This window comes from Cyprinus carpio, chromosome B21 (assembly GCF_018340385.1).
Source record: "Cyprinus carpio isolate SPL01 chromosome B21, ASM1834038v1, whole genome shotgun sequence".
Lineage (NCBI taxonomy): Eukaryota > Metazoa > Chordata > Actinopteri > Cypriniformes > Cyprinidae > Cyprinus > Cyprinus carpio.
Window position 1 is genome coordinate 20,559,583 of NC_056617.1, and position 25,105 is coordinate 20,584,687.

Genomic DNA, 25,105 nt, shown 5'->3' on the forward strand with positions numbered 1-25,105 from the left:
CACATGCGATAGATAGCCAGGACAACTTCATGTTTACAGGAAAACCTGCCCGTACCACTCAAATTAGAAAACATTATTATAAGCTAACCATTGTGAATCGGGCTAAAGTAAGGTGATAGTTTTGAACACTGGCTGGTCATGTACTTGCTCAAATATTGATTTTGGATCATTTTTAACCAAAAAAAGGTCCGAACTGCAGCTTTAAACAGTCTGTGTAAATGAATCTAATGGCAGTTCAGATGCAGCTTCTGTGCTTCACTTATGCAGTGCAAAGATGGATTTTGTTGCTATTTGGGTAGTAACTGTTAATTTAGATTTTTGGGAGAGCTTCATCAGTCCTGTCACAATCAGAACACTAGTGCTCATCTCAACATGAGCATCCTCTGACGCGCTGACCGAAATGATCTTATAAGTTATTAATCAGCTAATGGTCCTCTTCAGCAACTGCCCGTGGTGACGTCCAGTAACATCGTGCGCTGCCGCTCCTGTCGGACGTACATCAACCCGTTCGTGACCTTCGTGGACGCTAGAAGATGGAAGTGTAACCTGTGTCACCGAGTCAATGATGGTGAGCGCTAGTGTGATGAAAGAGAGATTCTGCTTGATTAAAGCTGTGCGCACTGCATTGTTTTGGTGTTTATGTGGTGTGATATCTGAATAATGTAAATGAATGTTTTGAATCGTGTGATCTCAGTTCCGGAGGAGTTCATGTATAATCCGGTCAGCAGATCGTATGGAGCGCCTCACAAAAGACCGGAGGTGCAGAGCGCCACCATCGAGTTCATCGCCCCGTCAGAATACATGGTGCGAGTTATTACAGATTCTATTAACAGTTTAATGTTTCATTTTAGATTTTCTGTTTTTGTTGAAATTTGAGCATTTTAGTCATTTTGTTGGGTGTTTGTCATTTCTACTAGTTTATGTCTGTGAGGTTTTTAGTAATTTATTTCAGTTTTAGTTTTAGTTAATCCTAATCAAATGAACAATGTTTCCATTTCAGCTAGCTAATATTAAAAGTAAATTTTTTTATTTATTTATTATTATTTTAGTTATCATTTAAGTAACTTTTCTTTTGATGGTTTTAGTTAGCTATTATAACCCTGGTTTCATGTAGGCACTGACAGACCGTTCTATCTGTAAGATCATAGTGTAATGTACAGATCTGTTAAATAACATGCTCATATGTGATAAGCCATGCAGCAGGTATTTGTAAATTCTACATATAGACTGAGAGTGTCTGAGAGAAGTGAGATGTTGAGCTGGTGTAATGCCAGCGATCTGAAGCGCAGTGTTTTGTCCGCAGCTGAGGCCGCCGCAGCCCGCTGTTTACCTCTTCGTCCTGGACGTGTCTCATAACGCGGTGGAGACCGGGTATCTGGATGTGGTGTGTCAGACGCTCCTGGACAGCCTCGACTCGTAAGTGCTTGCGCTGATGAAGCTGTGTCCGCTGCGCTTGAGCTCGCTCGTCAGTGTGACGCTTGTTTCTTTACCGTGAAGGCTTCCCGGAGACGCTCGGACGAAGATCGGCTTCATCACGTTCGACAGCAACATCCATTTCTACAACATGCAGGAAGGCCTGTCGCAGCCTCAGATGCTCATCGTGTCAGACATCGACGGTAAGAGCGCTCTCCCGTCAGTACAGAAGTGCAGTGAGGTCTCAGAAGTGAGCTGACTGTCGGCCTGTGTTCCCTCAGATGTGTTTGTGCCGACGCCGGACAGCCTTCTGGTCAATCTGAAGGAGTGCAGAGAGGTGAGTGAGTGTGGTCTGGGCTGGTCAGACGTGACTCTGGACGCTCTGATCTCGATGCTCTTGTCGTTGCAGCTGGTGCAGGATCTGCTGGCGAGTCTGCCGCAGATGTTCGGTCAGACGATGGAGACTCAGTCTGCTCTGGGTCCGGCGCTGCAGGCCGCCTTCAAGCTGCTGTCCCCCACCGGCGGACGCATGTCTGTGTTCCAGACGCAGCTGCCGACCCTCGGCATCGGTGCGCTCAAGCCCAGAGAAGAGCCCAGCGCCAAGGTTTGCCTCCTGATCGATCGACTGACTGATCCGTTCATTATTTACCCTGGAGACTTTGCACTGGCACAATGACACATATAACTATCAGTTTGTTTGTTTTTTATTAGGGCTGTCAAGCAATTAAAATCTTTAATTACATGATGTGCTAATGAATCATATTCATCATAAATTAATCACATCAGTTTTGGCTGAGAAATTACCCCCTAAACGATCATTTAAAGTCACCAGTAGACTTTACGAAAAATGGCTTTAGAAAGAAGGAAAAATTTGCATTTGATGATTAAGCTTTGCATAAATAATGATAATGCTTAATAATGGACTTATTGAAAAAATCCATATTGAAATATGCAACGATTTATAAAAAATGAAACAACACCTAAATATGAGACTGTGAATATAAAAGTAGGTGGCGGTGAGTCGCTGTCTTAATGAGCGAGTCATTGAATCATTCATTCAGTCAGCTGATTCATCCAGAAATCAAAAGTCTTTATGAATGAATCACTGAATCATTCACTCACTCAATTTGATCAAAACAGAGGATTCATTCAGTAATGAATCACCGCTGTGTGTTTCTCAGAGACGGCCAACAGTTCTGCTGTGAGGTTGATTGGACCTATTTTTGTTTGTGAAATTGATCAAAACAGGTATTATTGTGTCTGTGTAGCACAGTATAATCTGTTTATTGAACTGTTGTATTCATCATTATCACATTAGCAGTAGTGCAGACACTGGGGAGAAACGGCACTCTAGCTGGTGTGATAGTGCTAAATGAAATCATGTGATGTAAATATTTTTTTTTTTTGGCCCTCATATTTTGAATTTTAGGCATTCTAATAGACTTTATCGCAGCCAGTCGTCCTGCATCATGTTCATCAGAAACTGCATCGTCTGCGACTGCACATTATTTTTTCCATAATTAACCACACCAAATAAAAGTTCTTCTTTATTTTTTAGAAGAGTTTAACATTTGAAATACTAGATGTTAATGAGAGCTTCCCGTCTGTTCTGTGGTGGTCTTCCTCTGTAGGACGTGCAGCATCTCAGTCCTGCGACGGACTTCTATAAGAAGCTGGCTCTGGACTGTTCTGGTCATCACGTGGCCGTGGATCTGTTCCTGCTGAGCGCACAGTACTCTGACCTGTCCTCTCTGGGTCAGTCACTAACTACTACACCTTTACACATCACTTCCTCTCCTCGTGAAGTGCTGTCTAGTGAGGCTGCTTCAGGAGCACTTCTGAGGGACCTGACCCATGTTTGACAAATACATCAACACTGTAATGCCTAAAATTTTTTTAAATAATATAATTATAAAAAAATATTTTTTAATGGAGCCATTTACTGAACCATTACAATGTGTTTTTTGAGTATCATATTTTGATCAATCAGGCTTTTATGGCTCATACTAGCTGGGTTTCCATCACCCTGCTTTTATGCACATTGTGAAGCATCGCATCAGAATCGAGTGATGGAAACAAATTTCAAATAAAAATGCCTTAATTCGCAAAAAAAGTTTTTACGCTCACTTGAGGTGGTTTTTGACCTCTGAAAAAAGGGTTAATGTGAATAATGGGAGATGGAAATGCATTTTGTGAATAAATTCCAAGCGCGTCAGAAAGGTCATGTGACTGCGCTATGGGACGGTAAACCCTGACTAACCAGCGGACCAATCTTGTTCCACAGCATCTGAAATGTTGTTATGGTCATTCCTAAATGCCTGAGCATAGTCTGTCATCAAAGTATTTCTGTATAGTTGAACACCACAACTGTTAAAGACTGTGTTCCCAGACAGCAGCATCCACCTCCGAAAGCAGTAACCGCATTCATTGTGTTTCGTCTGCTCGCTCTGAGCTGCAAGTCATTTATTATAGATGAAAATTATTATATTCAGTAACCTCTCCTACTTTTCTTTGTAAGGGTCCACCCGCGGGCCAAAAACCAGAATCCAGAGGCCTGGTCGAAGGTTTAATGTGTATTTGGTCTTGTACTTGCGCTTCTGAATTTATCAGGATTTAGTTTGAATTTTAGTCTAGCTCTGTGTTCAATCTGACTCCAGTTTCACATGATCATTAAATTTGGGCAATATTTCTATCGAAAGCTGATCACAGATATCAAATGTTTATTAATTTAGATATTTGAGTATTATTATTTGTTCATTAGGGACCAGGTATCGCACAGGAAATACACTCAGCTGATACTGAACCCACGGACACAAACTCGTCAGTTCTGAACTTACTCAGAGGATACAGAGTGGTTATAATACCTTTAAGTGAGCTACACCCTGCATGCTCATAACAAAAATGTAGTTTTTCCTGTAACCACAGAGCTACACCGTGTTAAGTCAGTGACAGTCAGGAATCTGAAGCACCTAATGGTGTTCCCCACGGTTCATCCACTGGTGCTTCAGTAGAAGAAATACCACTACACAATCTATTTGAGAAATGATTTCAGAAGAGATCAGAATAAATCAAATTTAACAATTTATTATTTGTCAGGTAAAATTGTATCATGCCAATTACATAATGAAACGATTAGAAGCCAGTTTAGAAAAGATAATGCAATTGTGAATCACATTGTAGCCGGTGGCAACCCGCTCCTGTACATAGACACTGTAGCCATATGAGAAACAGCCAAGAGTTCCACGCAGGAGACAAACAAATTAAACAGTCACACATGTAACAGTTATCCTGATTTAAGACACATGGTCTAAAATGCATAGCAAAGCACTCAGGTGTTTTAGAGAATAAACTGAACTAGCTTATGTGCACATGTAATAGCAGGAAACAACTATACAGTGTGCTCTATGGGCACAATGTGTTTAACACAGTTACATTTTTAACTTTAGATGCCTGGACCATGTGCCCGGGGGGAAGGATGGGTGAAGGGACCAAAGATCAGATGGTCTTTCTTCCAGATCTTCCTATCTGTTGTCTTGTGGCATGGCATTTGCATTGCGAGAGTTCCTGAGTGTTTGGCTTCACAAAGAATTAATTTCATAAGGAAATAATTTCACTCTTTTCATCTTACTGATGTATTGTGCCAGTTTATTCAAGAAGTGACAATTTTGTTCTCTTTGACTCATTGAATGGAAATGGTTCTTGTTCGCAAATGTTTTGTGCGATATTCCAATTTTGTGCATAAGTTAAATTTGCTACTTTGGATGGAAACCCGGCTATATGTTAAACATAAAATGTTGATCTATGAAAAAACAGCTCCGTTTAGAGCCTCAAACTGAGCAAAAATATGAATTAGCTGCAGATGCTGATATTTCTGTGATGAAATTCTGATGCTTGTAATGCAAATCAGTGAGATGTTTATAACAGTAGAGCAGATGCTGACATAAACTGATCTAAATAATATTATATGCTCTGTATCCTCATTAATATCACTCATTAAGATGAGATGTAAATGATCCAAACATATAAAGCAATGATTGAGAGATGAAGAAATAAAGGCTCCTCAGAAGATGTGAGATGTTCTGGAGGCTTGTGAAGATCATTCCTCCGCTGAGGAACAGTGAAAGTAAAGCTTCTGGAAACAAACGCTCCTCAAAAGATCCTGATGATCAGATTTGAGACTCTAAAACATGATTGATGGAGAATCAAGTAAAGCTGAGATGCTTCAGTCCAGTAAGAGAGAGTTCATCTGGAGATATTACTGCAGTTATTCTGACCTTTACTTGATCAAAATCACTCAAGATCTGACACCAGAAGCAGCAGCTGAAGCTGATTACACTAAAAGAGCTCTGACTGGATAAAACACTCTAAACTATCACTCAGAGACAGAGGAGTTTGTTTAACAGCAAAGTCTGATCATGTTGATAATTTAGAACCTTAGAAATTCACATTTCAAATATGGTTCAGTAGCTTTATAGAGTTAAATCATGTCATCAGATTGTAAGAATCAGTGCATGTCATTTATTAATGTGAATCATGCAAATTCACAAGCGTGAGTAAGACCGGCTGTCTCATTAACAATATCAATTACCAACGGTCAGAATCCAGACGCAGTCCGTGTGAGGGTCGTCTGCAGTGCGCTTCATCGTTCTCCTGTAGATGTGTGTGTAATATAGTGATCGGCACAGATGAACGTTAATGCCTCAGTGTGGTTGGTGTCTGTGGAAACTCTTAACGATTGATCCTTCATCTCCTCCTGAGGCTGTATATCCAGATACTCGGCCGGAAGCATCTATTTCTACCCTTCATACCACAAGCAGCACAACCCGCCTCAGACGGAGCGCCTCCAGAAGGATCTGAAGAGATACCTGACGCGCAAGATCGGCTTCGAGGCGCCGTGATGAGGATCCGCTGCACTAAAGGTGTGTTGAACGCAAAACCCAAAATTTGTCCTTCATGTACAGAATTTTTTTTAGCAGTAATGAAAAAATTGTCACTTTGACAGATTCCACTGAGGGAGATCTGTTGTAATTTCTAACTGTAATTCCCAGCCCTGTCCAGTTGGTGGCAGCAGAGCATGGGATCATCAGCTCCAGAACAAAAATATGAGACTTTGTTTCATATCAAAAGTAATAAAGCACAGAGCTTAGCCTGTTGTGATTTATTGGAGGGGAGGCGCACTATATGTACAGTTCATTCATCAACTGAAAACAGCATCGATTGGGATTTAAGAATCAATATTGGTTCATGAAAATATATTAAAATCGAGAAATGTTTTTTTTTTTTACCCAGCCCTAGCATTGTTTTTAGTTGCCTCCGCTGTCACTGTGTGTTGAACATGAAAAGTGACGCAGTCTCTTTTATCTGTTCTTATCATAAAAAATAAATAAATGCATAAGCCTTTATGCTCGTCTTGTAGGCTCATTATTAAAAGTGAAAATGTGAATGAAACTACAAGCAGTTAAATGTTATAATTAAAATTTGAAATTGAAATGATGGATGATAATAGATAATGACAGAATGTTTATGACCCTGTGTGTCAGAATGATGGACGATGTTCGAGTCTGCTGCAGTGAGATGTGTGTGCTGTGCTCCTCAGGTCTGTCCATACACACCTTCCACGGGAACTTCTTCGTGCGCTCCACCGACCTGCTCTCTCTGGCCAACGTGAACCCCGACGCCGGCTTCGCCGTGCAGATGAACATCGAGGAGAACCTGCTGGACCTGCAGACCGTGTCCTTCCAGGCCGCGCTGCTCTACACCTCCAGCAAAGGTGCGCGCTGCTCCTCAGGTCAGCTGACCGCCGTCATGTGATGCTCACGGTGCTCCTCTGTGCTGTTGCAGGAGAGCGGCGGATCCGTGTGCACACACTGTGTTTGCCCGTGGCCAGCTCCCTGTCCGACATCTTCGCTGGAGCCGACGTCCAGGCCATCACGGCTCTCCTGGCCAGCATGGGTACGGCTGCAGCTCTGCACTCTGCTAACAGACCTTCAGAAGGACACACTTAAAGGCCCAAATATATTCCTCGTCACACAACACAACCTCATACAGAACCAACAACCAATTAGGGACAGACATACAGATAATAAAAATAGATTACCAAAAGTATATAATAAACTATCAAGAAAAATGATACGAAAAAACCCAGTAAAATAAATCTAATAAACTAGCAATAAATGAATAAAATGGGAAGTAAAATATAAATTATAATATAATAAATTCACGAAATATATTAATAAAATAGAATACGTCTAGTAAACTATTAATAATTAACTATTAATAAATGTGAGGTACGATGTCAATAAAATAGTATAAATATGACAAATTAGCTGTAACAAGAATAAAATGCAAACTAGATTGTAAAATACAGAACATAAAATAGAAAATAATAAAATAGAATATGTAAAATTTTATAAACCTTTTTATTATAATAAAATAGAATTAATATCATAAACATGGTGTGAAAAATGTAAATTGAATATAACAAACTATTAATAAACAATGTTAATGAAATGTAAATAGAACATAATATAATAAACTTAATAAACGTGATGCGAATACAACAGAAAATAGAAAGGAGAAAAGAATAGAGCAGAGATGTTTATGAAGAATTATGAATACAGATCATTCTGTCCTCTTGAGTTTCTTTCTTCTGCAGAATGATATTTAGAAGAATATAGAAGGCATTCATATAGAATTGAACTGATCTCAGGTGAATATCAGATATTGATTGAGGCTTATCCACTCTGAATTATTTTATAATATCAGTTTGGCTTCTTCTGTTGAGTCGAGTGTTTGGTAACGTGAAGCTGTCAGACTCAGCGCTCATGTTCCAGACCTCAGGAGTAGCAGAGGTTACTACATTCTTTTCTGAAGCATTGTAACGGAGTGTGTTTGTTCTGATGTGTGTTTGTTCTGATGTGTGTTTGTTCTGATGTGTGTTTGTGGTTCAGCCGTGGATCGCTGTGTGACGGCGAGCCTGAGTGATGCTCGTGACGCTCTGATCAACGCTGCAATCGACTCGCTGGCATCCTACCGCTCCTCTGTGCTGACCGTCCCTCAGCCCGGCCTGCTGACCCCCGCCTGCCTGCGTCTGCTCCCGCTCTACATCCTGGCCCTTCTCAAACATGTACGCCACACACAATACACGCTCCTCACCACACGCTCACACACACAATACACGCTCCTCACCACACGCTCACACACACAATACACGCTCCTCACCACACTCTCACACACACAATACACGCTCCTCACCCACACTCTCACACACACAATACACGCTCCTCACCACACACTCACACACACAATACACGCTCCACACCACACGCTCACACACACAATACACGCTCCTCACCACACGCTCAAACACACAATACACGCTCCTCACCACACGCTCACACACACAATACACGCTCCTCACCACACGCTCACACACACAATACACGCTCCTTACCACAACACACACAATACAGGCTCCTTACCACACGCTCACACACACATACACGCTCCTCACCACACACTCACACACACAATACACGCTCCTCACCACACGCTCACACACACAATACACGCTCCTCACCCCACGCTCACACACACAATACACGCTCCTCACCACACGCTCACACACACAATACAGGCTCCTTACCACACGCTCACACACACAAGTACAGGCTCCTTACCACACGCTCACACACACCATACCGCTCCTCACCACACGCCCACACACACACAATACACGCTCCTCACCACACGCTCACAATACACGCTCCTCACCACACCAAACGCTCACACACACAATACAGGCTCCTCACCACACGCTCACACACACCAATACACGCTCCTCACCCACACACACGCTCACACACACAATACACGCTCCTCACCACACGCTCACACACACAATACACGCTCCTCACCACACACACACAATACACGCTCCTCACCACACACACACAATACACGCTCCTCACCACACGCTCACACACACAATACACGCTCCACACCACACGCTCACACACACAATACAGGCTCCTCCACACGCTCCCACACACACAATACACGCTCCTCACCACCACGCTCACACACACACACCTACACGCTCCTCACCACACGCTCACACACACAATACACGCTCCTCAACACACGCTCACACACACAATACAGGCTCCTTCACCACACGCTCACACACACAATACAGGCTCCTCACCACACGCTCACACACACAATACAGGCTCCTTACCACACGCTCATACACACAATACACGCTCCTCACCACACCTCACACACACAATACAGGCTCCTTACCACCACGCTCACACACACAATACAGGCTCCTCCTCACCACACGCTCACACACACAATACACGCTCCTCACCACACGCTCACACACACAATACAGGCTCCTTACCACACGCTCATACACACCATACACGCTCCTCACCACACGCTCACACACACAATACACGCTCCTCACCACACGCTCACACACACAATACAGGCTCCCTTACCACACGCTCCTACACCATACACGCTCCTCACACACACACATACACGCTCCACACCACACGCTCACACACACACAATACAGGCTCCTTACCACACGCTCACAAACTCACACAATACAGCTCCTCACCACACACACACAATACACGCTCCTCACCACACGCTCGCACACACAATACACGCTCACACACACAATACACGCTCCACACCACACACACGCTCCAACACACACACAATACAGGCTCCTTACCACACGCTCACACACACAATACAGGCTCCTCCCACCACACGCTCACACACCACACAATACACGCTCCTCACCACACGCTCACACATCACAATACACGCTCCTCACCACACGCTCACACACACAATACACGCTCCACCCCACACGCTCACACACACAATACACGCTCCTTACCACACGCTCACAAACACAATACAGGCTCCTTACCACACGCTCACACACACAATACAGGCTCCTTACCACACGCTCATACACACCATACACGCTCCTCACAACACACGCTCACACACACAATACACGCTCCTCACCACACGCTCACACGCACCTCACCACACGCTCACACACACAATACAGGCTCCTTACCACTCGCACACACAATACACGCTCCTCACCACACACTCACACACACAATACAGGCTCCTTACCACACGCTCACACACACAATACACGCTCCTCACCACACGCTCACACCACAATACAGGCTCTTACCACACGCTCATACACAATACACGCTCCTCACCACACGCTCACACACCACAATACAGGCTCCTTACCACACGCTCACACACACAATACACGCTCCTCACCACACGCTCACACACACACACGCTCCTCACCACACGCTCAAACACACAATACAGGCTCCCTCCCCACACGCTCAAACACACAATACACGCTCCTCACCACACACACACAATACACGCTCTTCACCACATGCTCACACACACAATACACGCTCTTCACCACACGCTCACACACACAATACACGCTCTTCACCACACGCTCACACACACAATACACGCTCCTCACCACACGCTCACACACACAATACACGCTCCACACCACACGCTCACACACACACATACAGGCACCACACGCTCACATACACGCTCCACCACACGCTCTCACACACACTATACACGCTCCTCACCACACGCTCGCACACACAATACACGCTCCTCACCACACGCTCACACACACACTACACGCTCCTCACCACACGCTCACACACACAATACAGGCTCCTTACCACACGCTCATACACACACCATACACGCTCCTCAACCACACGCTCACACACACAATGCACGCTCCTCACCACACGCTCGCACACCACAATACACGCTCCACACCACACACGCTCGCACACACAATACACGCTCCACACCACACGCTCGCACACACAATACACGCTCCACACCACCACACACCACACATACACGCTCCTCACCACACGCTCACACACACAATACAGGCTCCTCACCACACGCTCGCACACACAATACACGCTCCTCACCACACACACACAATACACGCTCCTCACCACACGCTCGCACACACAATACACGCTCCTCACCACACACACACAATACACGCTCCACACCACACGCTCAAACACACAATACACGCTCCTCACCACACGCTCACACACACAATACACGCTCCACACCACACGCTCACACACACAATACACGCTCCTCAACACACGCTCACACACACACAATACAGGCTCCTTACCACACACGCTCACACACACAATACACGCTCCTCACCACACGCTCACACGCACAATACACGCTCCTCACCACACGCTCACACACACAATACACGCTCCTCACCACACACTCACACACACAATACACGCTCCACACCACACGCTCACACACACACAATATACGCTCCTCACCACACGCTCACACACACAATACACGCTCCTCACCCCACGCTCACACACACAATACACGCTCTTCACCACACGCTCACACACACAATACACGCTCCACACCACACGCTCACACACACAATACACGCTCCTCACCACACGCTCACACACACAATACACGCTCCTCACCACACACACACAATACACGCTCCTCACCACACGCTCACAGACATAAACTGTTTAGACTAGTCTTAAAAAGTTAGTCATCAAATTTTTTTTCTTCAAGACTGGTCATAACTTTTTAATTTGTTATGAAAAGGTAGAGTGGTCTTATTTGTATTGGAAAAGTAAGACTGATTTCCTCTTGGCAACTGCTAGTTGGTCAAACTACTTTTCAAGACACTAGGGATGTAACGGTTCACTCAACTCATGATGCGATTCACAATTTTGATTTCACAATTCAATTTTCTCACAATTTTTTTAACAAAATGAGATTACACAGTAAATGAAAAGGTGTCCTTTTATTAGTCTATTGCTGCATGTTTCTTTGTGAAATTGAAATATAACAACTAAATGGAAATTTTAAAACAAACCTCAAATTAAATGTTACACAAAAGAAATCTCTTCATATAAACAAACTAAGGCTTTGTCTGTGCTTTTTCCATTTAAAATTAGAGGCAACCACAGCATTTTAATCATCATTCAAACACTGATGCAGCATACATACAGCTTGAGCAGTTTTTAATGTAAATTAAATTGTATCATTTTGAAATTTGAAGCAAAAACAGAATGGTTTGACTGAAGTTTTATGAAACTATACATAAAGTTTACAGAAAAATGGGAGAGCGTTCTCTACTATTAAAGTTTACTTGGCTGCTATTTCTGCTTGCCATGTAGGTTTCCAAGCAGTTTCAGTAGGTCTTATATGCCATTTTATGAAAGAGGTGAAGTGTTTGAGAGCATTGTCGAAGCGGCTGCTCCCATCATGGTCTTGAATGCTTTAACTCAGGCCCATTTGACCCTCTGAAGAGTGTTCATATTAAGCTCCTATCTTTGAGAATGCTTTTACTGCTTGCTTTAGCCTCAGCTCAGCGAATGGGGGAGTTACATGCATGTCTGAGATTTAGTCCGGATTACAGCAAGTTTATGCTGATGCCAAACCCTGCTTTCAAAGCCAGTGATTCTGCTTATTACTGCTCTGCTTTGGATTTACATGCCTTTTACCCTCCTCATTTTTCTTCTTCGGAGAAGAGGAAATTGCACACTTTGTGTCCTGTATGAGCGTTATGCTATTATGTAAATAGGACATGATTGTTAAGGAAGAATGATTATTCGTTTCATGAGCCACTCATAGTAAGGGCAAGCTGATCTCCTTGCATTGGATTGAACTAGTTTATACATCTATGGGTCTTTATTCCCCAGAGCACTTAAGAGCTCATTCTTCACGAGGTATTGCTACCTCATGGGCTTTGTTTAAAGGGATTTCCGTGGGAGATATTTGTGTGGCGGCAAGTTGGTACATTTATCAGATTTTACCACCTTGATGTGACAGCGCTTTCATTGGCTCATGCAGTTGTTAAAGTGGGCTCTTTGGAGAATTGAAAGGTTAGAATGCTGTTTGGGGGATCTCAGCTGTATATACAGGAAGGGGGTGGGCTCCTTGTCAAGAGCTGGGATTGGTCCGTCCTTCGGACAGACGTGGTGTAATTGGTGCTTTCATAGTCTATCATTTGTCAGTCTATCTATTGTTTAGCATCTCAACTGATTTGAATTGTCACATATTTGAATTGATTTTCAACCGGCTCGCAGTTCATCGTTACAAGACTGTCTTAACATGCAGCTGGCCCCTGGTTGTTTCATTAAGTTTTATATAGTATTTTCTTTTATTCTTTACTTGAAAAACTGTCTAAAAAGGTTAACATTTCATGTGTTTGAAATCGGAGATGTGGGAACGCTGAAGAGAGAGAGAGCAAACATTTAGCAATTTTAGCTCAGCATTGCAGTCTAATCAGACAATATTGTGTTAAACAGCCTGCATAGCACTTCATCTTTTATAACATGGGATTTTGACCAAATATATTCAAGCTTGATTTTTGTAAAATGTTAAAAAAAAAAAAATTGTTACCTTTTAACCATTTATTTTACAGACTTTGTGTTTAAGTCTTTCTTTCACAAAACCTTTGCTCTCTAGAAACCATGTCAGTTTCGTTTGAAATTATTTTAAGTATTAGCATTATAAACTGAATTAATACTAACATGAAATTAAATTAAGGACATGCATCAGAAAATTTAGGAATGTTGGACAATAAATGTATAACAGCAATATAACAGCTTGACAGTAAAATGTTTTTGCAGTATTGTCTTTTTTGATGTAAACACACACACTCTTACACACACAGACAAACGTACGGCCACCGTCTCCAAAATGCTTTAATTATGACACAGCAAGGCATCATGTTCTAGGAGATCATCGTGTTTGTAGTGTGTTCCAGGGGATTAAAACGTACAATAGACCTGGTCTATTTAGACCTAGTGGAGTAATAGTAACTAATAATAGTAATAGTAAATGTGTAAAGTTGCATAAGCTCATTCTAACTTAGTGTCATATCCATCTTAATCATTGATATGGTTTCTATGTCTAGGACCTGCAGTTCCTAAAAGGAATTGAGTTTACTACTAGACTAAAAACAGTTAAAGTTAGGTTGCGTCCCACTTCAAAACACACAATATTTTTACACACTTGTGAATAATAATTTGTCAGGGTTTTTGAGAAAATTATGAAAAGCAAGATTTTTTTACTGTCACACTGATAGTTTTTGCAGTGGATTGCCCAACATTGTGTTCCTTTATTCCTCTTTGACTCTCTTTGGTTGTTATTTTGTCTGTGTGTCTGTGCTGTTTTCACACTGAGCTGTGCTTGCTCCTCCTCAGAAAGCCTTCCGGACGAGCGGCGGCCGGCTGGACGAGCGTGTGTTTGCCATGTTTCAGCTCAAGCAGCAGCCGCTGGCCTTCCTCCTGATGATGGTGCATCCGGGCCTGTACCGCGTCGACCAGCTCACAGACGAGGTCAGACTTTCACTTCCTGGGATCTGATCACAGATACATGACGCTCAGTAAGACCTTACACACATGTAGGGTTGGGTTTCGAAAACCGTTTCCATTTTAGAACTGATTTCAAATTCCCAATAACCAGATGTTTGATGAGACGCGTGCATGTCCATTCTGCTTAACGATTCTTGCGTTCGCATTTTAATGTGATTTAAGTGCTTTAAGTGCAGGAACGGAAAGAACTTGAGCCTTGTTTGCTGAAGCGCGAACACAGAGAACATCGGTCCCAATCTGTGTCCGTTCTCCAACTGTTCTGTGTATTTCTCTGCAGAAAAGATCGTTCCGGGCCAGAACTGACTTCTTTCATATTTATCAACCAGTGAGCAGAAAACTATGTCAGTATATTATCATAAACAGCTGTTTTTGTCTTAAGTGAACGTAAACATGAGGAAGAAAACGCTTGTGTACAGTATTTTTAGATCTGCGTGCGTTCAGTGATAAAGAGACAGCAGCCTAATAAGCGCGCTGCCTTGTTAATGTTAATCAAAGAACAAAAGAATCTCATTCACTGATCTTGACTGAATATCTTTAATAATATATATTTTATCTATGAAAAGAAAACTATGCAATGTATTTAATCTTTTAATTAGTTTCTGTACCTGAAATTTGGTTCAGTTGTATTTATTAATGCTGTTGCTAATTGATTTGTTTGTTCCTATTTTATTACTGACTGTTTACTTGTCTTTAACACTTTAATGTTTTAAATGTATGTTAGTCTAGTTGTTTTTGCTGTGGTATTTTTGTTAAAAGCATAGATTTTTGCTCATGTTATTCAGCTGCAACAGAATGATTTTTAAAGGCAGACTAAATGTTTGACGTCTAAGTGTTTGACTTCATTTTTTTTTACTGTTTTTTTTTATCATCTTGGAATCAAAACTAGGAATTGATACGAATCGGAATCGATTAGCAGAATCGGAATTGATAAAATTCAAACAGTACCCAACCCTACATACATGTTCTTAATATCAAATGAAGATCCACCCATATGAATCCAGTGTTCTGGTCTGAATCAGGAGAGAAATCTGCATTTTTGAAATGCAGTTTTCCAAATGCTAGAAACGTGGCTTTCAAAGGAAAGATTGCTACCAAGCCAGGTTTGGTGTCTCTTTTTAATATGTGTCTTGGTACTGGTTCTGTCCCTGCTGCCTTTAAAGTGGCTACTGTCATTGCTATACTCAAGAAGCCTTCACTGGATTCTTCTGTTATGAATAAGTTTCGCCCTATTTCTGTTTTACCATTTATCTCGAAAGTATTTGAAAAAAATGTGTTTGATCAACTCCAGTCTTTTCTCAGTTGTAATGGTATTTCTGAAATTTTTCAATCTGGCTTTAAATCTGCACATAGCACCGAATGGGCCCTCTTGAGAGTGCTAAACGACATTTTTTTTTTAATCTACGGACTCTGGCGACTCTGTGGTCCTCATGCTCTTAGATCTATCAGCAGCATTTGACACTGTTGACCACTCTTCCTTGATATCTAGATTAGAGTCTTGTGTGGGGATAAAAGGAACCGTCCTTAAGTGGTTTCAGTCATACCTCACTGACAGAAAATTCTTAGTCAAGTTAGGTAAATTTTTTTCTTCTGTTGCTCATTTAACCTGCGGTCTTCCTCAAGGCTCTATCTTGGCGCCCTCTCTTTTCTCCCTGTACATGCTACCTCTGGGATCCATTCTAAGACAACGTGGGGTGTCTTTTCATTTTTACGCTGACGATACCCAAATTTATTTACCTATCAAGAGAAATGATCCCTCTGCTTTTACTTCTTTAATAAAATGCTTAGATTAAGTTAATTTTGGCTAGCCCAAAATAGACTTGTGCCGGTATTAGTTTCGTTACCGAACGGTTCCCGGGCAAATTCTTAATGGAAGAGATCATCCTTATCCCCTTGGAGTGGGGACTTTGGAGTGAGCAGAGCACGTGGATGTCATTATGTAGTGGTTAGGAATGCACTTGGCAAATGGAGCGACATTTTTTCCTCATTATCCTCAGCTGGGAACCTTTCTCAATTCATAAAACTTTAGAGATGGCTGTTCATGCTTTTATCACCTCATGCTTAGACTACTGTAATTCACTATACTGTGGTAGTTCTAAGTCATCAATTGATCGCCTTCAACTAGTTCAAAATGCTGCAGCCAGATTCCTTCATAATAGCCACAAAAGCGCTCACATTTCTCCAATTCTGCGGACCCTTCATTGGCTGCCTATTAAATTCAGAGTTGATTTTAAAAAAAATTTATTTGTATATAAACCTTTACATGATCTAGCCCCTATTTATTTATCTGAATTACTGTACCCATATACTCCATCCAGACGCTTAAGATCCAGTGATCAGAATCTTCTTCTAGTCCCACAATCCAGACTCAAAGCAGAGGGGATCGAGCTTTTTCAGTGGTTGGAGTGCGGCTGTGGAGTAGCCTCCCTTTAGAGATTAGACTTGCCCCTTCTCTGTCCACTTTTAAATCTCTCCTAAAAGCATATCTGTTTTGTTTGGCTTACAAATAATTTTCTATTATAGTCTTTACCTAGTCTGTCATGGGTTTATACTTCTTTTTTTTTGTGTGTGTGTGTGTGTGTTATTAATATATTTACTTATTTTATTATTAGGGCGAGACCCTGTTCAAATGTGTAGTTGTGCATATTTTTATTCTTTTTATTATTTTGAATTTCTTTACAGCACTTTGGTCAGCCGTGTGGCTGTTTTATACGTGCTGTATAAATAAACTGAAACTATTAAATAGCACACCTAGGTTCCTGATGACGAAGAATTGATAGAGCAACCATCGAGTCTTAGACAGTGTTCTAGGTCATTACATGCATAGGTTTTAGGCCTGATAATTAACACCTCTGTTTTTTCTGAATTTAGCAGTAAGAAATTACTCGTCATCCAGTTTTTTATATCGACTATGCATTCTGTTAGTTTTTCAAATTGGTATGTTTTGCCGGGCCACGAAGAAATATAGAGCTGAGTATCATCAGCATAACAGTGAAAGCTAACGCCGTGTTTCCTGATAATATCTCTCAAGGGTAACATGTAAAGCGTGAAGAGTAACGGCCCTAGTACTGAGCCTTGCGGTACTCCATACTGCTCTTGTGATTGATATGATACCTCTTCATTCACTGCTACGAATTGATGGCGATCATATAAGTATGATTTAAACCATGCTAATGCACTTCCATTAATGCCAACAAAGTTTTCTAGTCTATGCAAAAGAATGGTGTGGTCAATAGTGTCGAACGCAGCACTAAGATCTAATAGCACTAATAGAGAGATACAACCACGATCAGATGATAAGAGCAGGTCATTTGTAACTCTAAGGAGAGCAGTCTCAGTACTATGATACGGTCTAAATCCTGACTGGAAATCCTCACAGATGTCATTTTTCTCTAAGAAGGAATATAATTGTGAGGATACTACCTTTTCTACTATCTTGGACACACTAAACAAATATGTGGCTGGATTTTGATGTGAGAGACAACAGGAAAAGCGTTTTTTTTATGGATTATGGACTGTTCAGTGACTGTTTAAGGACAGCTTTTCACTTCTCAAGACGTACGATGACAGAGATCATGATCATGAGCTGATCAGCGGTGGGTTTGTGTGACCGTATGTAACGCTGCTTTAGTTTGAAACTAATGTGGGGTTTGTCTCTTGCTATCAGGGTGCTCTGAACATCAACGATCGCACGATTCCTCAGCCCAGAGCGCTGCAGCTGTCCGTGGAGAAGCTGAGCAGAGACGCTGCGTTCCTCATGGACTGCGGCACCGTGAGTACACACACACACTCACACCACACGCACAAGCACTCTCACACAGACACACACACACACTCATGCACACACACATTTCATCTGTCACTTCAGTGTTAATGAAAGTAAGGCAGAATCTGGCTTGTTATTATCACTTAGGGTGCTTTCACACTTGGTTCGCTTGCCTGGTCCGGACCAGAGTTCGATTAATCCCCCCCCGCTGGACTGCGTTCATGTTATATTATTTGGGTCCGAACCGCGGTTCGTTTGCATCAAGACAGCAGCTTTTTACCCCGTTGCTTAGTAACGGCGGCGCAGGAGAAGTGGGCAAATACATAACATTGCTCTTTGCACTTTTATATATTTACGTTTTTGAATCGTTTTTGTTTTGTTTACAAAGCTTCGGTACATAACAGCACTTACGTCTGTCTTGTCTTGGAATGTTCTACAAATGATCTAAAGAACACTGAAGGCGAACAGAAATGAGATATATAGCTCTCTTTTTGCAGCTTGTCAGGAAAGTGAGTGAAACACACACAAACATACATTATCATCAAATAATACATCATTAATAGTGGTTCACTTCCATGATTTGGTACGATTGCGTTCACATCAGCAGCAAACCGTACCGGAGTCCACATGAACCGTACCCCAGACCACCCTTTGTAAGTGGACTCAGGTACGGTTGGTGGGTGCACACCCGAGTTCGGAAGACAGCATTCACATCATCGAAAAAAAATGAACTCTGACGTAAATCGAACCCGGGTGCGCACCAAAAGTGCTGGTGTGAAAGCATCCTTATACTATGGGGCCGTTGAATGCTTGAATCTGATTGATGGTTCATTTTTACCAGCAGATTCAGTGACGTTAGACACTAGAGCTGATCTGCGCATTACGGCACGCGTCTGCAGCGCATTAGAGCCTGTGTTACGATCGCGGCCACATAGTCAATGCTGGTGTTAATACCGGCCGCACCGCAGACCAGAACTCTGATAATGAACATGGATTTGCATGGATATATATTTGCATGGATATATATATAATGTGCATCTTATCTATATATATTCTGCTTATGTAGGCTATATACTGTATTCTATATACAGTACCAGTCAAAAGTTTGGACACATGAATGGGAAGTGACTGTACTGTACTATAATAGTCTACACATAAAGAATATTGGTCGATATATCATTAACTGTCTTTTTACTCCCTAATATCGATATCGGCATCGCCCCCCAAAAAACCCATATCGGTCAGGCTCTTATAGTAACTACATGGACATGAAATATGGGTTGTTGTGTGATCGCTTCTCCTCAGGTCATGTATCTGTGGGTGGGAAGAAACTGCAGCCCGGTGTTCCTCACACAAGTGCTGGGAGTGGAGACTTACGCTGCCGTTCCTCTCAACATGGTAAACTCAATCACAAAGACTGCATTATTCACTTACCAGAAACTGCTTTACAAAACAATGCAGCTTTTCTACTAACAACTCACTTTGTCCAACAAGTGTTTTTTTTTTTTTGCATATATCTCTATCACTTACGAATGATTAGAAATTCTGCTGTTCATCACTGCAATTAAAAATATTTCGTTAAACCTCATTAAAATGTATTTCTTGGTTTTATTTGGTGTTTTATGTTTAATGTTATCGAGGTTGTTTTGTGCCAGAAAATATTGCTCTGATGCAAGTCATTTTAATCAAAGATGTTGTTTGCCCCTCAATGGCTTCAGTAAATTGAACATGTCAGTAGCTCAGAGTTCAGCTGACTTATTTTTCAGCAGCAGTATGTGCTGCAGGGTTCCTTGCGAGTTAGTAAAAGTATGAAATTTGAGTACTTTCCAGGTCTGGAAAAGTATGAACAAAATACAAAATACATTTCCAGACTTTTGCCCCTATTTAGTTTTCTATAATAGAAAATTAACAATTTAATGAAAATGAATTTGTCATACAAGAAGTGTGTTAGTAGCTGTTTAATGATTCTTTAGTGACTGATTGAATTCAAGGTGCACTTTTTTATTATGCAAAAATGCAGGTTACAGGTGTTTTTCTTCTCATCATGTTTTTGCACCATATTACAAAGTCTATAAAGGGATTTTTGCCAAAATCTCTGTTTGCGCAAGAGAAAAACTTAGCAAATGGGATGATGCTCACAGAGTCACCTATGGCACTTTTCCACTGCGTGGTACGGCTCGGTATGGAACGGCACGGATCGGTTTGCATTTCCACTGCAGTTTAATATCGCTTTAGAGTGTTTGGAATTATTCACATGTCGTTATAGTTGCACCACCTCTACTGCCACGACTCCTAAAAAACTTTTTCATTCCGCGTCGCTCCATCAAGCTCTCGCTGGATCCGCTCCTCTGCTATTAACGAGAGGAACCTCTGTACTTCTGCAACAGACAACAAAACTTCTGGTTGTTAAAAGGAGGTGCGCTCATTCAAAACAGTTGCGTTCGATCCTTCGCTGGCTGTGCTGATTGAAATCTAGCTTGTCTTTTGTGTTTGTGTCGTTCAGTGATCAGCAGAGTTTACACGTCACGTTTTGGTAATGGTACGGTTCACTTGGAACCTCAACCGAGGTGGTACTAAAAAAAGTACCAGGTACCGTACCAAATGGAAAACTCCCAATCCACCCCCCCACCCCCCCAAAAAAAATGAACCGTACCGAGCCGTACCATGCAGTGGAAAAGCGCCACTATTGCGCCATCAGCCCATTTCGTGGTGTGGTTCCTTGTCCATAACATTAGTATGAGTTATAGTAGACTTAAAGCGTTAAAATAAGACATACTGCTCTAAAGAGAGCAACATTTTTAACACCTTTTTTTTTTTTTTTTTCTTTTTTCTTTTTTTTTTTTTTTTTTTTTTTTTTTTTTTTTACAATACCAGTCTTTTTATAGACCTTTGAACTTGGCATATAGGACAGTGCACACAGACGCAATTCGTGTCATGGTTTCTCCACTGTGTGTTAAAGTGGACATTAGGCCTTGATATTAGAGGAACTACCCTAAGGAGAGACAATTTCTGAGCAAATAGATCTCTATTAATTCATGTGCATCCATGCTCTCATTTTCTCCATAGTAAAATGTCTAGCAAAAGTCTGTGTTTTTATTTTTTTTAAGGGGCTCTGTATGTTGTGGAATTTTAAAATGGAAAATGTGTAGGAACCCTGGTGCTGACTTCATCAACAGCAGTATGTAGATATTAGCAGTAATACAGAGGGATTGGTTAAGCTGGTTTAAACGAGCAGAAGTGAATCCGCTGAGATCTGGAATGTAACGTGTGGTTTCTCCTCTCAGATCCAGCTTCCAGAGCTGGACACGGCCCACTCTTCACGACTGCGAGCATTCGTCGACTGGCTGAGAGAACGCCGGCCGTTCCATGCCGTCCTGCACGTCATCAGGTCAGAACAGAGATAATGTTCTCCTCCAGACAGTGAGCAGAGATGAATCTGTCTCAGTCTGACCTTGTACACCTGTTAATGTCAATATCAAATGCAAAATATCTGTCAAGAAGAAATATGGCACTACAACCAGTAGGTGGCAGCAAATCTCTGTCGTAATGAATGATAAATTTAATGATTCTGTCAGTGATTCATTCAAAGCAGCTGATTCATTTAGAAACAAAGCAACTGACTGTCTTTATTAGGGCTGCCCCCTAATAGTTGACTAACCATTAGTTGCAAAGAAAAAATAAATATATAAAAATCCACACTGGCAAAGTCATGCAGATCGTTAACGTCTAGTCTATGGTAGGCTAACTCAGGCAGGACATCCAAACATTCGTCTATTATACATTGACCTCAAATATGACTTACCTGATATTTGTAAGTATGAGCAACTTTACATGGCTGCTCAATCTAATGTCACCCTAGAGCAATGTGCACTGTTCAAGTGTGTGTGGAGTGTGAAGCTGAACAGTAGATCACTGCAGGACAGATGGAGGCGCTGGTCACTTGCTCTTAAAATACTCCTCATTTGTGCTCATACAGATAAGAGTAAAGCATCTTTCAAATCTGTAAAGACGCTACATTTATTTCTGTTCACTCACAATAACCACAAAACATTTGCGCTTTTGTAAAATAATGACAACAAACAGGATGTGCTTTCTGCCGTCTTGGTCTTTGTGAACTTGAGTGCGAAACTCTCAAAATCTGTGTATGCTTGCCTTAGAGACATTAAAAATATATCTATAGAGAGTGAAATGTGTTCTTTCAAATGAACCAATTCAAATGGAAAACAAATATTCTCAGGTTATGTAATCCGTATGAAACATGCATACAGGCGCATCACTACTGTGGAGATGACGAGTCTGTGTCACCGGCTTCATCTCTTAAACCGAGAACAAAGAAAACACTCGTTTATCAATAGATTTTCAAAATGTTAATGCAGTTTAATCTTACTGTTTTTCACTGACACATTCATAATCTTTACTTCTGCCGGTGCGCTGTGGCAAGCTTTATGCGTGTACTTGAGCGCTTATTAGGCTTTGTAAAGGAACAGTCTATATTTCATTAATTTAGGGAAATGAACAAGTGTCTTAGCCCTCAAGGGACTATTTGGCCAACCAGCTTATTCCTGCTTGAAAAGCAGAATGTTATTGATAGTGTAAAAAAACATCAACTCTGAAGCACATGCTGATTGATGGACTAACATTACTCAACATTACTTACTACCTTCCAGCAACACTACATTCAGTGAAGGTAAAATAGTAAAAAAACATAATTATAGTTAATTTAAATGGAACCGGAATCGCAACCTGAAAATTTGTATACTGTAATATATGTTGAATTTTGACATTGACAACCTTTAAATTAAGTTGACAGTTAGTAATAAACAGTATTGAGCATTGAGTAGTTAAGTATTGTGCATTTTTCCTTACCACTATTTTTTGTTTAATGATTTTAATGGAACCGGAACTGTTAGGCGGAACCGGAACCAAAAAATTTCTAACGATTCCCAACCCTATATATGACTATAGATTGCTGATCCAGAGCTGTTTTTCTGTCTGAATGATGACGAGAGTCTGACGCTCCTGACTTTGGTTTCAGAGACGAGTCTCCGCTCAAGGCTGAGTTCATGCAGAACATGATCGAGGATCTCAGTGAATCCGCTCTCTCCTACTACGAGTTCCTCCTGCACCTGCAGCAGCAGATCTCCAAGTGATCCCAGGACGCCGGCTGAGCCAGACGCAGACGTGCTGTCAGTAAAGTCCCGTCTGTGTCACACCACAGCTGTTTGTGAGGCGTGAAGCTTGTGTCTGTAGTGCTGACACATGGGTGATGTCACATGAGCGCAGATCCTTTCTAATTCATTGCCTTTTACTAAAAAACAAAAATGTAGGAAGATGGTTTCTTATGAATTTCTTACGACCTTTATAATAAGTGCTATTCAGAGTTAGTGCTTTATAATTAGTGTGGTTATTGTCACAGGTTTGTCTGTATTCATCAGTCATTGTTTTAATTGATGAGGAAGGCAATGCGGTTGAATTCAATATCTGCCTTAAGTGGGACTCATGCACGTTCACTGAGAAGAAATGCTTGGTATGTGACGTTTAACACGGGCAAATTCAGAAACTCAACCACATTATAGAAACAAGTATTTTGATAAACCTATATTATATTCAAAAGATTGTTCATTGTTCAAATGATGCGAGATGATAAAACAAACTGCTTGGGACTTTAATATTATTTTTTTTCCCTGAAGAGAGATTTTTAAGAACTGGCTATTATGAAAGTTTTAGGTGAAGTGATCAGCTACAGAAACGTGCGGGAAGCTGACTATGTGCTTAAAGCTTGAAATACAATCCAAAATACAGAATAAATACAGAGATTTCTCTGCCACTAATAGAGACTTATGTTAAATGGCTGGTTGTGAATGGAGAACTGATGAAGGTAGAAGTAATACAATAATCTGAGCAATCTTCAGTCTTGATTCTGTTTGCAGAAGTTTCTTGCATAATCAAATCCAACATTCAGAGGGATATTTTTTTATATTTAAAAAATCCTTGTTTCCTCTGCGGTTGTTCAGCTCATTTTAGCACATGACAACTGTGTTTTTGAGAAATGATTTGTAAATTCTCTGCAATTTTGTACATGTGAACTTTGTAAATGAATGAAGTCATTAAAGAGGAAATGTTGTGTGAGCTCTGCTGAATATCTCCACTTTTTCAGTTACTTTGGTGTTTATGCGTTATGTTCTCTTATTCAGTGCCCAGTGTCTGCTGAACTAGACCAGACCAGACCAGACCAACAAAACCAGCAAACATGTTATTCCCCTCCATAATGACTTGATATAGCAGCTTTATTGAAGCATTGGGTGTTTGCTTGAGTGTTAATAAAGACTGGGTTTCAGGATTTATTGCTGCTGCTCTCTACAGCGGTCCGTTCAAACAGATGAGTTTGGAAAGCAACTTCAAAAAGACAAAAAAA

The 25,105-nt window shown here is 41.4% G+C and overlaps 1 protein-coding gene across 1 annotated transcript in view; it reads left to right on the top strand.

Annotated features, from left to right (window-relative positions):
* Positions 1-24,819, top strand: part of LOC109087229 (protein transport protein Sec24A-like) — a 49,798-nt gene extending 24,979 nt beyond the window's left edge. Inside the window, 17 exon segments of the mRNA XM_042748375.1 lie at positions 442-568; positions 695-804; positions 1,304-1,416; positions 1,498-1,616; positions 1,695-1,750; positions 1,823-2,017; positions 3,045-3,168; positions 6,172-6,302; positions 6,305-6,332; positions 7,010-7,183; positions 7,255-7,365; positions 8,364-8,539; positions 14,757-14,891; positions 18,592-18,696; positions 19,996-20,088; positions 21,975-22,078; positions 23,726-24,819. Of these exon segments, the coding sequence (XP_042604309.1) occupies positions 442-568; positions 695-804; positions 1,304-1,416; positions 1,498-1,616; positions 1,695-1,750; positions 1,823-2,017; positions 3,045-3,168; positions 6,172-6,302; positions 6,305-6,332; positions 7,010-7,183; positions 7,255-7,365; positions 8,364-8,539; positions 14,757-14,891; positions 18,592-18,696; positions 19,996-20,088; positions 21,975-22,078; positions 23,726-23,840 (2,016 nt within the window). The 3' untranslated portion in view covers positions 23,841-24,819.
* Positions 24,820-25,105: the final 286 nt, after the last annotated feature.